This window comes from Pristiophorus japonicus, chromosome 3 (genome assembly GCF_044704955.1).
Source record: "Pristiophorus japonicus isolate sPriJap1 chromosome 3, sPriJap1.hap1, whole genome shotgun sequence".
Classification (NCBI taxonomy): Eukaryota; Metazoa; Chordata; class Chondrichthyes; family Pristiophoridae; genus Pristiophorus; species Pristiophorus japonicus.
Genome location: NC_091979.1, coordinates 228117099 through 228133040, shown reverse-complemented (window position 1 = coordinate 228133040; position 15942 = coordinate 228117099). Strand labels below are relative to the sequence as shown.

Genomic DNA, 15942 nt, shown 5'->3' with positions numbered 1-15942 from the left:
TGCTTGTTGGAGTACGCAGCCAACCCCATATGATGAAGCATCACAGGCCAATACAAGACGCTTATGCGGATCATAATGAACAAGCAACTTGTTTGAATATAGCAGATTCTTGGCTTTCTCAAAGGATGTATCTTGAGACACATCCCAGACCCAGTTATAGCCTTTTCTTAGTAACACATGCAGTGGCTCTAGTAAAGTGCTCAATCTGGTAAGAAATTACCAAAGTAGTTGAGTAGCCCAAGGAATGAACGTAGCTCTGTCACATTCTGAGGCCTGGGTGCATTTTTGATGGCCTCGGTTTTCGAATCAGTGGGCCCGATGCCATCAGCAGCAATATTCCTGCCGAGGAATTCGACTTCAGGTGCCATAAATACACACTTCGAGCGTTTCAGCCTGAGTGTTCAGATGTTCAGCAGTGTCATGACCTGTGACCAGAATGTCATCTTGAAACACGACAGTTCTAGGAATGGACTTCAGTAAATTCTCCGTATTCCTCTAAAATATAGCTGCACCCAAACGAATCCGAAAAAGGACACCTGTTGTAGATGAACGGTCCTTTATGGGTGTTGATGCAGGTGAGTTTCTTCGAAGTGTCGACAAGCTCCTGGGTCATATAAACCGATGTCAGATCCAGTTTTGTGAACAACTTTCCACCAGCTAGCATGACGAACAGGTCATCAGTCCTCGGTAACGGATACTGATCCTGTTTCAAAATCGTAACCTTGTCGTCTCCACAAATCCTGACAGTGCTATCACTCTTCAACACAGGAACAATGGGACTAGCTCACTTGTTAAACTCGACCGGTGATATGATCCCGTCACGCTGGAGTCTGTCAAGCTCAATTTCAACCTTCTCCCTCATCATGTACGGAACAGACTGAGCTTTGTGATAGACAGGCCTTACATTGGAATCCAGGTGAATCTGCACCTTGGCTCCCGTAAAATTACCAATGCTCGGTTCAAACAAAGAAGGAAACCTTTTCAATACTTGAGCACACTTCGAGCGTTTCAGCCTGAGTGTTCAGATATTCAGCAGTGTCGCGACCTGTGACCAGAATGTCATCTTGAAACATGACAGTTCTAGGAACGGACTTCAGTAAATTCTCCATATTCTTCTGAAATATGGCTGCAGCCGAACAAATCCCAAAAGGACATCTTGACATCTTTCCAATTCAGCTTGATTTTCTCAAGCCAATTCCTGCCGAACAGCGTGGACCATTACCTGGGACGATCCATTATGGTAGCTCGTGAACCACACCGTCATATGACACCTCGATTGCTGCACTGCCGAGCACCGGTATGAGTTCCTTATTGTAAGTACGCAACCTGGCATTGATTGGACTCAGCTTCGGTTTCGCAGCCTTAGTGTCCCACAGCTTGTTGAATGCCCTTTGGCTCATTATCGACTGGCTCGCACCCGTGTCCAGCTGCATTGATACAGACACGCCATTCAGCTTCACATTAACGACTATCGGCTGGCTCTTGCTCAAGAACGAATACAGTCCATTCACTTCCTCCTCGGGTTGCGTATCCAGGCCATCACTGAACTTGCCCTTATCAACCACGTGGTGAGCCGCACCACGCTTGCTCCATTGTGGACACATCCTGTGAAGATGCCCCACTTTCGAACATCCATTGCATGAGTATTGTCTAAACTAGGCCGATGATTGCCCCCACAACGCCAACAGGATGAAATCTGGATCGAACCAGTTGGCGGGCTCTGAGCAGCGGCAGGTTTCGTGTACGCCTCTCTGCCCGAAGACGATACCTTCTTGTTTATAGTACTTGCCGTGGAACTCCGACTCGTCGATGATATCTGCCTCAAATTATCATCTGTCATCATGCATGCCAGGGCAGTCGCTATGGCCTTTTTCAAATCCAGCGTCTCTGCAGCCAGCAGCTTCCTGAGGATCACATCATGGCTGATGCCTATCACAAAGACATCACGCAGCCTGTCTTCCAGCATGTTCCCGAACTTACACGGCCCAGCAAGACATCGCAGGTCGATGACAAATCCCGACACGTCCTGGCCCTCAGCACGAACATGCGTGTAGAAACGGTGGCGTGATATGATGATCCCCTCTTTTGGCTTCAGGTGGTTACCCACCACCGTACACAATTCCTCGTACCCTTTTCCCGCCGTACAGGCGAGAGAAGATTCTTCATGAGGCCGTAAATTTTCGGACCACAAACAGTGAGGAGAACTGCCCTGCGCTTAACTGTGTAGGCCTCTGCCTCCATGCCGTTGGCCACAAAATACTGATCCAGGCGGTCGACAAAATCCGCCCAATCCTTGCCCTCCACGAATCTCTCCAGGATTCCAACAGTGCCCATTGTGCATGCGAAGGTTCTTAAATTACCTCGTCGCCAATTGTAATGACTCAAGAGCCTGGTTACTGTAAACTCACTCAGGTTCGACCCGATCGATCTTTATTCCACCCCAAGAGTGCCAGCGTGACAAAGACACCCAGCTTATATACAGGTGACCAAGCACACATGCCACATGCGTACAGCCCGATGACCTCCGACCGCGGTGTCTGGTGACCCCCAAGCATTAATACTTATCACCATCAAGCCTCGGTGTTCTCTGCCACACTCTCTCCGCTCGGTGTAAAGAAATTGTTCTTAAATTCCTTATTTGATTTGTTAGTGACTATATTATATTTCTGCCCGCTTGTTCTGGACTCCCCCACAAGTGGAAACAGTTTCTCCACATCCACCCGATCGAATCCCTTCATAATTATAAACACTTCTATCGGGTCGACTCTTTTACAGAGAAAGGAGGCAGAGACCGCCCAATCTTTCCTGATAGTTCCATCCTCTCAATTCTGGTAACATCTTTTCTGCACCTTTTCCTGTTCTTCAATATCCTTAATTGTAGTGTGGAGACCGGGGCCTAGAAATTGGCCTCCTTAGCACCTCCCACTATGACCACCGGTGGGGCGCTAACGAGGCACTAAACAATTAAGCGAGAATATCGCCTCCCGCCATATTTGGCAGAAGGGTTGGGGCGGCGGGACGGCATTGCGCCCCGATCACTTTTGCCCAGAGATTATAACGTCACCCCGGAGCCCCGCCCCCTGCAGCATCGCCGGGCGACAACACCGACAACTCCAGGAGACGTCCATCGGGAGGCCGGGAGCTTTGGGGGGCGATGATTAAAGGCCAGGTGGCCGAGGTAACTAAAACAAATGTGCCGTTGATCGCTTTGATTATTTTTTCATCTTCCTCCCCCGCGATCGATCAGCCCGGCACTCTGCCGCAATGCAGCTGGTTGATTGGGCCAGATCACGGCTGCTGTCAGTGTCCAGAGCCTGCAGCGATGGCCTTTCCCTTTCAGGGAGCAAAGGAGCCTTCCATCGCAGCAGCGCTGCACGGCCCAGTTTGCACTGCTGCTCCACTCACCACCCCGCCTGCTGCCTCTTGGGCTCCAGGAAGGAAGTGGAGCGCTTGATTTACCCCCTGTGGAACGGTGCGCTTCCGAATTTCTCCCCCCCAGAACGGCACACAGTCCTCAATGTGTGCTCTTTCCAAGGCGCTATATGAATTTAACAATGCTTCTCGGCTTTTATATTCTACTTCAGATTCACCAGAATGATACCAGGGATTAAAGGGTTATGCATAACCGTGGCTTGTATTCCCTTGAGTTTAGAAGGTTGAGTGATGATCTAATTGAGGTGGTTAAAATGATGATGGTATTTGATAGGATAGAATCAGAAAAATTATTTCCTTCAATGGGGAATCCAGAACAAGGGTCGTAACATTAAAATTAGAGCTCGGCCGTTCAGGATTTAAGTCAGGACCGTCTTCCTGTGCTCTGTGGGGGTGGGCCCTTCCCCCAGTGCCCTGCGGGACTGGGCCCTTCCCCCAGTGCCCTGCGGGACTGGGCCCTTCCCCCAGTGCCCTGCGGGACTGGGCCCTTCCCCCGGTGCCCTGTCCTGGTTCTATGGGTCCATCATGGATATCACTGAGTGAGCAAGTTTATCACACCACAAGATAAGTAACCACAAGAAGCATGGGACTGAGAGGACAGGTTACTGATGTGAACTACTCCAAGTGTTTGAGCAATCGTTCCCAGCAATGACCCTGCTCCCTTTCCCTTTGACAGGTTCAGAGGGAGCACATGGTGCACGAGAGCAAAGTGATGGTGGATCGATACCGAGAGACCTACGATGATCTAGTCGCTGAAGACAGAGTAAAACATTTTGCATTTCTTGTCTCACCGGGATCGGGGGGAACACAACTCCGGGATCGGGGGGAACACAACTCCGGGATCGGGGCGGACACAACTCCGGGATCGGAGGGGACACAACTCCAGGATTGCGGGGGACACAACTCGGGGATCGGGAACACAACTCCAGATTGGGGGAAGACACAACTCCGGGATCGGCGGGTACACAACTCTGGGATCGAGGGGAACACAACTCTGAGATCAGGAACACAACTCTGGGATCAGGAACACAACTCCGGAATCAAGGGGAACACAACTCCGGGATCGGGAACACAACTCCAGGATCGGGAACACAACCCTGGGATCGGGGGGGACACAACTCCGGGCTTGGGAACACAACTCCGGGATGGGGAACACAACTCTAGGATCTGGAACACAACTCCGGGATCAGGGGGAACATAACTCCGGGATCGAGGGGAACACGAGTCAGGAATCGGGAATAGAACTCCGGGATTGGAGGGACACAAGATTGGGGTTGGGGGGCCGTGGAGGAGGCTGCGCTGGGAGCAGGCGGGTGGGTCCACAAACGCAGTGTGTAGCAGGACAGACTGGCCAGCGATGAGCAGTGCGGACCCCAGGTCACTGAGGCCAATTATTGAGCCCCCTACACTGCACAAACCATTAACTGTGGCACGATGAGGATAGTTTGCCGAGTGAGCTGTGGGATTGTGCCTGTGGGGTCGGGAAGCCCCCTCCCCTGCCCTGCCCTGCACTGTCCCATTATTCTCTGACGCAAGCTGTGGTCTGTGTTTCTCCCTAGCTCCTGGACCGTGGATTCAGAAAGGAGTTTTTCGATGTCCATGCTACAGTCGTCGACCAACTCTACAAATTGTACAAGCGCAGACCGAAGTGAGTTCCCCACACCGCGACATGGCAGCATTGCCCCCCACCCCGCAACACCGCCCGACATCCCCCCCCCCACCAACGCAACACCGCCCGACACACCGCCCCCACCTCCCACCAACGCAACACCGCCCCACACCGCAACACCACCCCCCCACCACAACACCCCCCCCCCCCGCCACCACTGCACCCCCCCCCCACAACACTGCCCCACACACCGCCCTCCCCCACCACACCGCTCCACCCCTCCCCAACCACAACACTGCCCCACACCGCAACACCCCTCCCCAACCATCACAAAACTGCCCCGCACCGCAACATCCCCCCCCCCACACCACCTTACCAAAATCCCCCTCCCCCCCACCGCAATACAGCCCCACATCGCAACACCTGCTCTGTGTGGGGGGGGGTCCGGGCTCCATGAGGGGGGTCCCACTCTGTGTGGGGGGTCCGGGCTCTGTGTGGAGGTCCCACCCTCTGTGTGGGGTCTGGGCTTCATGTGGGGGGTCCCCGCTCTTTATGTGGGAGGCCCTGTTCTCCGTGTGGGGTCTGGGCTCCGTGTGGAGGGTCCCACTGTGTGGGGGGGTCCCGTTCTCTGTGTGGGGTCCTGCTCTTTGTGTGGGGGGTTCGGGCTCTGTGTGGGGGGTCCTGCTCTCTGTGTGGGGTCTGGGCTCCATGTGGGGGGTCCCCGCTCTTTATGTGGGGGGCCCTGTTCTCTGTGTGGGGTCTGGGCTCCATGTGGAGGGTCCCGCTGTGTGGGGGGGTCCCGCTCTCTGTGTGGGGTCCTGCTCTTTGTGTGGGGGGTCCGGGCTCTGTGTGGGGGGTCTCGGCTCTGTGTGGGGGGTGGGGTCCCGCTCCATGTCGGGCTCTGTGTGGGGGTCCCGCTCTGTGTGGGGGGGGGGCCTGCTCTGTATAGGGGGGGGCCCGCTCTGTGTAGGGCTCTGTGTGGGGGTCCCGCTCTGTGTGGGGGAGTCTGCTGTGTGGGGGGGAGGTTCCGCTCTGTGTAGGGCTCTGTGTGGAGGGGGCTCGCTCTGTGTAGGGGGGCTCGCTCTGTGTGGGGGCATTCCGCTCCGTGTAGGGCTCTGTGTGGGGGTCCCGCTCTGTGTGGGGGGGTTCCGCTCCGTGTAGGGCTCTGTGTGGGGGTCCCGCTCTGTGTGGGTGGGTTCCGCTCCGTGGAGGGCTCTGTGTGGGGGTCCCACTGTGTGTGAGTGGGTTCCGCTCCGTGTAGGGCTCTGTGTGGGGGTCCCGCTCTGTGAGGGGGTCCCGCTCTGTGTGGGGGGGTTCCGCTCCGTGTAGGGCTCTGTGTGGGGGTCCCGCTCTGTGAGGGGGTCCCGCTCTGTGTAGGGGGGTTCCGCTCCGTGTAGGGCTCTGAGTGGCGGTCCCGCTCTGTGTGGGGATCCCGCTCCGTGTGGGGGGGTTCCGCTCCGTGGAGGGCTCTGTGTGGGGGTCCCGCTCTGTGTGGGGGGGTTCCGCTCCGTGTAGGGCTCTGTGTGGGGGTCCCGCTCTGTGTGGGTGGGTTCCGCTCCGTGGAGGGCTCTGTGTGGGGGTCCCACTGTGTGTGAGTGGGTTCCGCTCCGTGTAGGGCTCTGTGTGGGGGTCCCGCTCTGTGAGGGGATCCCGCTCCGTGTGGGGGTCCCGCTGTCGGTCCGGGACCTAACGTCCGGTTTCTCGCGGTTTAGGGTGCAGATGAAAAGGATCCAGGTGGCAGCGGCCAGCCCCTTTGGTGACCGATTGCATTCGGCCAGCGAAGGCCACACCCAGCTGGTGGCGGCCATGGAGGAGCTTGATTCACCACGCAACGCGTACGAGGGCCTGGAGCCCGCCCTGTGGAATCGGTTAATTGAAATTAGACAGATGAAAATCAAGAGTGAACATCAGGTGAGAGAGAGAGGGCGCCGTGTGGTGAAGCTACTGATGGTTTATCCGGTTGGAGAGCATCAGCGGTGCCAGATATTCCGTCTTGGATCACTAAGCTCCCAGTGGTGGCTGCAACCTAGCCTGACAACTCATCCGGCATATAGCTCAGCGGGTCGCAGCACACTGTCCCCACGGGAAGAGGATGTCGGCTCCAGTGCCATTCAAGAGAGGAGATAAAACCGACTTTCCCATGGGTATGTTCATACCCAGAACTGCCTGTCAATACAAATGTCATTTGAGGTGCAGCGCAGATTCACTGGAATGATTCCGGGGCTAAAAGGGTTGAATTATGAGAACAGGTTGCACAGACTGGGCTTGTATTCCCTTGAATATAGAAGATTATGGGGTGATCTAATTGAGTTGTTTAAGATGATTGAAGGATTTAACAGGGTAGATAGAGAGAAACTATTTCCATTGCTGGAGGGAATCCAGAACAGGGGGTAATAAGCTTACAATTAGAGCAAGGCTGTTCAGGGGTGTTGGCAGGATACACTTCTTCACACAGAGGGCAGTGAGAATCTGGAACTCTCTCCCTCAAAAACTGGGGGTAGGTTGAAAATTTCAAAACTAAGAACAATAGATTTTTGTTGAGTAAGAGCATTAAGGGTTATGGAACCAAAGTGAGTAAGTAGAGTTAAGACACAGATCAGCCATGATCTCAGTGAATGGCAGAATAGGCTTGAGGGGCTGAGTGGCCTCCTGTTGCTTTGCTCCTGCCTTGCAGCACCTCCTGCAGACTGCCCACATTTCCCAGCTGTTCGAAATGGGATCACCGTCCCATCCATCAGTCCAGCTGCCCTACAGATGTTGCCAGCTGGATTCGGGAACTGAGGGTAAAGACAGGAGAGATACAATGCACTGATTGTAGTAAAGGGCCTGTGTCATCATGTATTCTGGGCCCAGCCAGTCACACACTGCAGGCTGTATATTGTTTCTGTGACACACAGCGCTCCCTGACTGACGAAGGTGACTGTCCGTGCCCTCCACCTCCCCACCCCCACCTGCCCGCACTGGGCCCAATCCAGGGCCGTTGGATTAAAGTCACAGCACAGGCAGCTGCTCGTGGACCCAGTGCCTCCCAGGCTCCCCGCTGTTCCGTGTACACTCCGTGCACACTCTGTAACTGGTTGACCTTGCTGCCCTGTCGACGCTCACTCTCTCTTCTCCTTTCTCAGATCAAACTGAAGGCCGTGACACTGGCAGAGATGCATACTTTCCTTCAACAGAGAATCGAAGAGGTCGAAAAAAGCGTACAACTTGCCAACAGCTTCACCCTAGACCTCAGCAAGTCAGTCCTGCTTTACATTAAACGCAAGGGGGGGAGGGGAATTTCCACGAAAGTTCTCCCGATCGTCCGCTGTAACATTGGACTAGCACTCTCACCTCTGAGTCAGGAGGTCGTGGGTTCAAGCCCCACTCCAGAGACTAGAACCCATAATCCAGATTGATACTCCAGTGCAATACTGAGGGAGTGCTGCACTGCCGGAGGGGCAGTACTGAGGGAGCGATGCACTGTTGGAGGGACAGTACTGAGGGAGCGCCGTACTGTTGGAGGGGCAGTACTGAGGGAGCGCTGCACTGTCGGAGGGGCAGTACTGAGGGAGCAATGCACTGTTGGAGGGGCAGTACTGAGGGAGCGCTGTACTGTCAGAGGGGCAATACTGAGGGAGTGCTGCACTGTCGGAGGGGCAGTACTGAGGGAGCGCTGTACTGTTAGAGGGGCAGTACTAAGGGAGTGCTGAACTGTCAGGAGGGCAGTACTGAGGGAGCGCTGCACTGTTGGAGGGGCAGTACTGAGAGAGCACTGTACTGAGGGAGCACTGTACTGTCAGAGGGGCAGTACTGACGGAGCGCCTCATTGTTGGAGGTGCCGTCCTCGGGTGAGACGTTAAACCGAGGCCCCGTCTGCTCTCTCAGGTGGATCCCATGGCACTATTTTGAAGAAGAACAGTTATCCCCGGTGTCCTGGCCAATATTTATCTCTCAATCAACATAACAAATGCAGATTATCTGGCCATTACCACATTGCTGTTTGTGGGAGCTTGCTGTATGCAAATTAGCTGCCACGTTTCCTACATTACACCAGTGACTACACTTCAAAAAGTACTTAATTGGCCGTAAAGCGTTTTGAGATGATGAAAGGTGCGATATAAATGCAAGTTCTTTCTTTTTTTTATTGTGGGGGGAGTTCTGTGTCAGAATCGCGACTTTCAAAGTACCAAACTTTTCTTTCTGATAAAATCTGTGCTGATGATGCCAATCTTGTGCTCCCTCTCGCCCTCGCCCCGTGAGCAGTCTGCGTGAGACCAAGTCACAGTTCCAGCTGAATCTGATGGTGCAGCTGGTATTAAAACAGGGCCAGGTGGAGGTGGTGAGCAGCGACTTCATCCCCGACTATTCCAACTCCATCCTGCTGCACAAGGGAGTGGTGGAGGATCTGAACAGCACCATTCAGGTAAGGCAGCAGCGACCAACGGACCCCTTTCAGTGTGTTTTGCTCTGCTCTTGAGCACGAGTTTGAATAGACCCAGCAGACCCTGCCCCACATTGCACGAGGCCACGCGGCCTCAGTGGATCAGAGCCTAGGGTATAGGATAAATAGGATACCCATTTTACCTAAATGGTAAATACCCATTTGCATAGGGTAAATAGGATCAGAGAGATGAACGCGTAGCTGAAAGATTGGTGTGGGAGAAATGGGTTTCAATTCATGGGGCACTGGAACCAGTACTGGGATAAGAGGGAGCTGTTCCGCCGGACGGACTTCACTTGAACCAGGCTGGGACAAGTGTCCTGGCGAATCAAATAACTAGGGCTGTAGATAGGGTTTTAAACTAAATAGTTGTGGGGGGGAGCGGGGGGTAGGGGGGAGCAGAAATGTAAAAAGTCAAAGAGAAAGGAGAAGGCAAAAGTGCAGGGTAGCGATAGGGGTAATGATAACCAGAGTGTGACAGGAAGGGACAGAGCATATACACATAAGAGTGCATCAGAAAGAGGGGTCAGAGTAGGGAAAAAATTGTAAAAAGACAAAATTAAAAGCTCTATCTGAATGCACATAGCATTCGTAACAAGATAGATGAGTTGACGGCACAAATAGAAATAAATAGGTACGATCTGATAGCTATTACAGAGATGTGGTTGCAAGGTGACCAAGGCTGGGAACTAAATATTCATGCTTATTTGTCTTTTCGGAAAGATAGGCAGAAAGGAAATGGAGGTGGGGTAGCTCTGTTAATAAAGGATGAGATCAGTGCAGTAATGAGAAATGATATTGGCTCAGATGAACAAGATGTGGAATCAGTTTGGGTGGAGATAAGAAATAATAAGAGAAAGAAGTCACTGATGCAAGTAGTCTGTAGGCCCCCTAACAGTAGCCACACTGTAGGTCAGAGTATAAATTAAGAAATAATGGAGGCCTGTAAAAAAGGGATGGCAATAATCATGGGTGATTTAAATCTTTATATTGACTGGACAAATCAAATTGGCAAAGATAGCCTTGAGGAAGAGATCATAGAGTGTATGCGGGATGTTTTTTTTTGGAACAATACGTTGTGGAACCAACCAGGGAGCAAACTATTTTAGATCTGATAATGTATAACAAGTCTGGATTAACTAATGATCTTGTGGTGAAGGATCCTCTTGGGAAGAGGGATCATACCATGATAGAATTTCAAACTCAGTTTGAGGGTGAGAAAGCTAGGTCTGAAACTAGTGTCCTGAACTTAAATAAAGGTAATTGCAAAGGTATGGAGGCAATGTTGGTTGAAGTGAACTGGGAAAATATATTAAAAGTGTAAGACAGTAGAAACGCAGTGGCAAACATTAAAGGAGATATTTCATAACTCTCAGCAAAAAGATATATTCCAGTAAGAAAGAAAGACTCTAAAAGAATGAACCATCCGTGGCTAAATAAGGAAGTAAAGGATGGTATCAAATTGCAAACAAAGGCATAGAATGTTGCAAAGGACAGTGGAAGGCCAGAGGATTGAGAAATTTTTAGAAACCAGCAAAGGACGACTAAAAAAAATGATAAAGAAAGGGAAGATAGCTTAGGAGAGTAAACTAGCAAGAAATATAAAAACAGACAGTAAGAGCTGGAGAATTAATAATGGGAAACAGGAAAATAATGGAGACTTTGAACAAATATTTTAAATCAGTCTTCATGGTAGAAGACACTAAAAGCATCCCAATAATTGATAATCAAGGGGGTATTGGGGGGAGGGGGAACTTAAAACAATCACTATCACTAGAGATAAAGTACTAGGCAAACTAATGGGACTAAAGGTGGACAAGTCCCCTGGACCTGATGGTCTGCATCCTAGGATCTTAAAAGAGGTGGCTGCAGAGATAGTGGATGCATTGGTTGTAATCTACCAAAATTCCCTGGATTCTGGAGAGATCCCAGCAGACTGGAAAACTGCAAATGTAACGCCTCTATTTAAAAAAGGAGGGAGACAGAAAGCAAAAAACTATAGACCAGTTCACATTGGGAAAATGCTGGAGTCCATCATTAAGGAAGTAGTAGCAGGTCACTTAGAAAATCATAATACAGTCAAGTAGAGTCAGCATGGTTTTATGAAAGGAAAATCATGTTTGATAAATTTGCTGGAGTTTTTTGAGAATGTAACGAGCAGGGTGGATAAAGGGGAACCAGTAGATGTTGTGTATTTGGATTTCCAGAAAGTATCTGATAAGGTGCCACATAAAAGGTTACTGCATAAGATAAGAGCTCACAGGGTTGGGGGTAATATATTAGCATGGATAGAGGATTGGCTAACTAACAGAAAATAGAGTCTGGATAAATGGGTAATTTTCAGGTTGGCAACTTAAATAGTGGGGTGCCACAGGGATCAGTATTGGAGCCTCAACTATTTACAATCTATGTCAATGACTTCGATGAAGGGATCGAGTGTAATGTAGCCAAGTTTGCTGATGATACAAAGATAGGTGCGAAAGGAAGTTGTGAGGAGGACGCAAAGAATCTGCAAAGGGATATAGACAGGCTAAGTGAGTGGCAAAAATTTGTCAGATGGAGTATAATGTGGGAAAATATGAGGTTATCCACTTTGAAAAATAAAAAAGCAAATTATTATTTAAATGGGGAGAGATTACAAAATGCTGCGGTAAAGTGGGATCTAGGGGTCCTTGTACATGAAACACAAAAAGCTAGCATGCAGGGGTACAGCAAGTAATTAGGAAGGCAAATGGAATGTTAGCCTTTATTGCAAGGGGGATGGAGTATAAAAGCAGGGAAGTCCTGCTAGAACTGTACAGGGTATTGGTGAGACCATACCTGGAGTACTGCATACAGTTTTGGTCTCCTTATTTAAGGAGGGATATACTTGCATTGGAGGCAGTTCAGAGAAGGTTCACGAGGTTAATTCCTGAGATGAAGGGGTTATCATATGAAGAAAGATTGAACAGGTTGGGCCTATACTCCTTGGAGTTTAGAAGACTGAGAGGTGATCTTATTGAAACGTATAAGATTCTATAGGGGCTTGACAGGGTAGATGCAGAGAGGATGTTTCCCCTGATGGAAGAATCTAGAACTAGGGGGGCATAGTTTCAGAATAAGGGGTCGCCAATTTAGAATGGAAATGAAAAGGAATTTCTTCTCTCAGAGGGTTATAAATCTGTGGAATTCTCTTTCCCAGAGAGCTGTGGAGGCTGGGTAATTCAATATATTTAAGGTGGAGATAGACAGATTTTTGAATGATAAGGGAGTCAAAGGTTATGGGAAGTGGGCAGGGAAGTGGAGTTGAAGCCAAGATCAGATTAGCCATGATTGTATTGAATGACGGAGCAGGCTCGAGGGGCCAAATGACCTACTCCTGCTCCTATTTCTTATGTTCTTATGTTCCTAGATTAACTTTCCACAACAGCCGTCCTGCTGTGATTTGCAGGAACCTTAAGATGCAGTAACACGAGGAGGTCCAGTACAGGATCGAGTCCCAATGTACTCTCCCTGCGATCTGTGCCGCATCCGCCTTACTGAGAGAAAGCTGCAACATCTCCCAGTTGGGGAGAGGGGTAGGGAAGGAAAAGCTGCTCCCTGTGGTCACTGGCAGAGCTGGTTGGGTACACGGACTGTGCCCACAATCAGTCACATTACAGAAGAGGCAATCATAGGAACAGGAGGAAGCCATTCAGCCCTTCGAGCCAGTTCCACCATTCAGTTAGTGCATATCTGACCTGTATCTTAACTCCATTCACCCGCCCTGGTTCTGTAACCTTTAATACCATTACTCGACAGAAATCTATCAATTTCAGTTTTGAAATTTTCAATTGATCTCCCCCAGCCTCAACAGCTTTTTGGGGGAGAGAGTTCCAGATTTCCACCACCCTTTGTGTGAAGAAGTGCTTCCTGACATCATCCCTGAACGGCCTGGCTCTAATTTTAAGGTTATGCCCCCTTGTTCTGGACTCCCCCATCAGAGGAAATTGTTTCTCTCTATCTACCTGTCATGTATTTATTTTTGGGATCACTAACTACTAGATGGCGTCACTGTTGGAGGCCATTGGGCTGCACGTACGTGTGTGCAGCCCAAGTATAAAAGGCCAGCCATTTTGTACATTACTAACTTTGGGCCTTAATAAAGCAGAGCCAAGATTATACCTCACAAGTACTCAGTAACAGTTATTGCATACACAACATTTGGCGACAAGGCAACAAGAACTTTTACATGCAAAAATGAGCACAATTGGATTGTTGGAGCGATTTGTGGAAGGAGAAGATTGGGCAGACTTTGTGAGCTGTTTGAGCCAGTTTTTCGTGGCCAACAAAATGGGGGACGTCGGCGACGCAGATCAGCGCCGGGCGGTGTTCCTCTCGGTTTACGGTCCAAAAATTTATGGTCTGTTAAAGAATCTACTCCTGCCTGTGAGTCCAACAGAGAAGATGAATGAAGAATTGTGTACACTGGTACAGGACCACCTTAAGCCAGACGAAGGCATCATCATCTCGAGATACAGATTTTACACGCTCGTTCGCTCAGAGGGCCAGAATGCGGTGGAATTCGTTGCCGACCTGAGACGTCTAGTGGGACCATGTAAGTTCGGGGCTGTGTTGGCAGACATGCTGCGGGACTTCTTTGCAATCAGCATCAACCACGAGGTGATCCTGCGTAAACTACTGGCGGTGGAGACATTGGACTTTAACAGGGCCGTCACGATCACTCAGTCATGCATGACGACGGATAGAAATCTAAAGCAGATATCAGTGAAAAATTGAAACTCGGCAAGTACTGTAAATGTGATTGATTCGGCGTTCGGCAGAGCAGCACATGGCAGGGCCTACCCGACTGCGTACGCGAAACCTGTGGCTGCTCAAAGTCTGCCAGCGGGAATGCATCCGATTTCTCCGTGTTGGCGTTGTGAGGGAAATCACCGGCACCAGCAGTGCCGATTTAAGCAATATAGTTGCAAAGTCTGTCTGAGAGTGGGGCATCTCCAGCGCAAGTGCCCGCAGCTGAGCAAGCGTGCTGCGACATACCACGTGAAGGATGATGGTCAGACTAGCGTGGATCCGGATATGCAATCAGAGATACCAAAGGAGGAAGTCTATGGACTGTACTCGTTCCTAACTAAGAGCAAACCGATAATGATCAACGTGAAATTTAATAAAATCGATGGAACTGGACACGGGGGTGAGTCAATCGATAATAAGCCAGAGGGCATTAGACAAGCTGTGGGATACTAAGGCTGAGGGGCCAAGGCTGAGTCCAATCAATGCCAAGTTGCACACGTACACCAAAGAACTCATAATGGTGATTGGCAGTGCCACAATTAAAATGTCTTATGATGGTGTGGTTCACAAGTTACCGCTATGGATTGTTCCAGGCAATGGCCCAACGCTGTTCGGCAGGAGCTAGCTTGAAAAAATCAGATGTGACTGGAACGACATCAAGGCGTTGTCATCGGAGGAAGATACATGTGCCCAAGTACTGAGCAAGTTCCCCTCGCTGTTCGAACCAGGCATCGGCAACTTCACGGGAGCCAAGGTGTAGATCTACGTGGACTCGGATGCAAGACCCGTCCATCATAAAGCTCGGGCAGTTCCGTATAGGATGAGGGAGAAGGTCAAAGTCGAATGGACAGACTCCAGTGTGAAGAGATCATATCACCCGTTCAATTTAATGAATGGGCCAGCCCCATTGTTCCTGTGCTGAATAGTGATGGCACAGTCAGAATCTGTGGAGACTACAAGGCTACAATCAACAGGGTTTCAAAACAAGATCAGTACCTGTTACCGAAAGCTGATGACTTCTTTGCAACGCTAGCCGGGGGGAAGTCATTCACGAAACTGGACTTGATATCGGCCTATATGACACAGGAGTTGGTCAAGACGTCGAAGAGACTTATGTGCATTAACACGCATAAAGGACCGTTTATTTATCACAGGTGCTCTTTTGGAATTCGCTCGGCTGCAGCAATATTTCAGAGGAACATGGAGGGTTTACTGAAGTCCGTTCCCAGAACTGTCGTAGAAACATAGAAAATAGGAAATACGGCACATACACCAGAGAGATAATGACCATGCAATAGAAACATAGAAAATAGGTGCAGGAGTAGGCCATTCGGCCCTTCGAGCCTGCACCACCATTCGATAAGATCATGGCTGATCAATCACCTCAGTACCCCTTTCCTGCTTTCTCTCCATACCCCTTGATCCCCTTAGCCATAATGGCCATATCTAACTCCCTCTTGAATATATCCAATGAACTGGCATCAACAACTCTCTGCGGCAGGGAATTCCACAGGTTAACAACTCTCTGAGTGAAGAGGTTTCTCCTCATCTCAGTCCTAAATGGCCTACCCCTTATCCTAAGACTGTGTCCCCTGGTTCTGGACTGCCCCCAACATCGGGAACATTCTACCCACATCTAACCTGTCCCGTCCCGTCAGAATCTTATATGTTTCTATGAGATCTCCTCTTATCCTTCTAAACTCCA

At 50.3% G+C, this 15942-nt stretch overlaps 1 protein-coding gene across 5 annotated transcripts in view; it reads left to right on the top strand.

The window, feature by feature from the left end:
* Positions 1-15942, top strand: part of cfap43 (cilia and flagella associated protein 43) — a 188756-nt gene that overhangs the window by 151283 nt on the left and 21531 nt on the right. For all 5 annotated transcript variants that reach the window (XM_070876376.1, XM_070876377.1, XM_070876375.1 and 2 more), the window contains 5 exons: positions 4109-4195; positions 4992-5080; positions 6754-6952; positions 8167-8279; positions 9287-9446. In XM_070876376.1, the coding sequence (XP_070732477.1) occupies positions 4109-4195; positions 4992-5080; positions 6754-6952; positions 8167-8279; positions 9287-9446 (648 nt within the window). The remainder of the gene's footprint in view (positions 1-4108; positions 4196-4991; positions 5081-6753; positions 6953-8166; positions 8280-9286; positions 9447-15942) is intronic.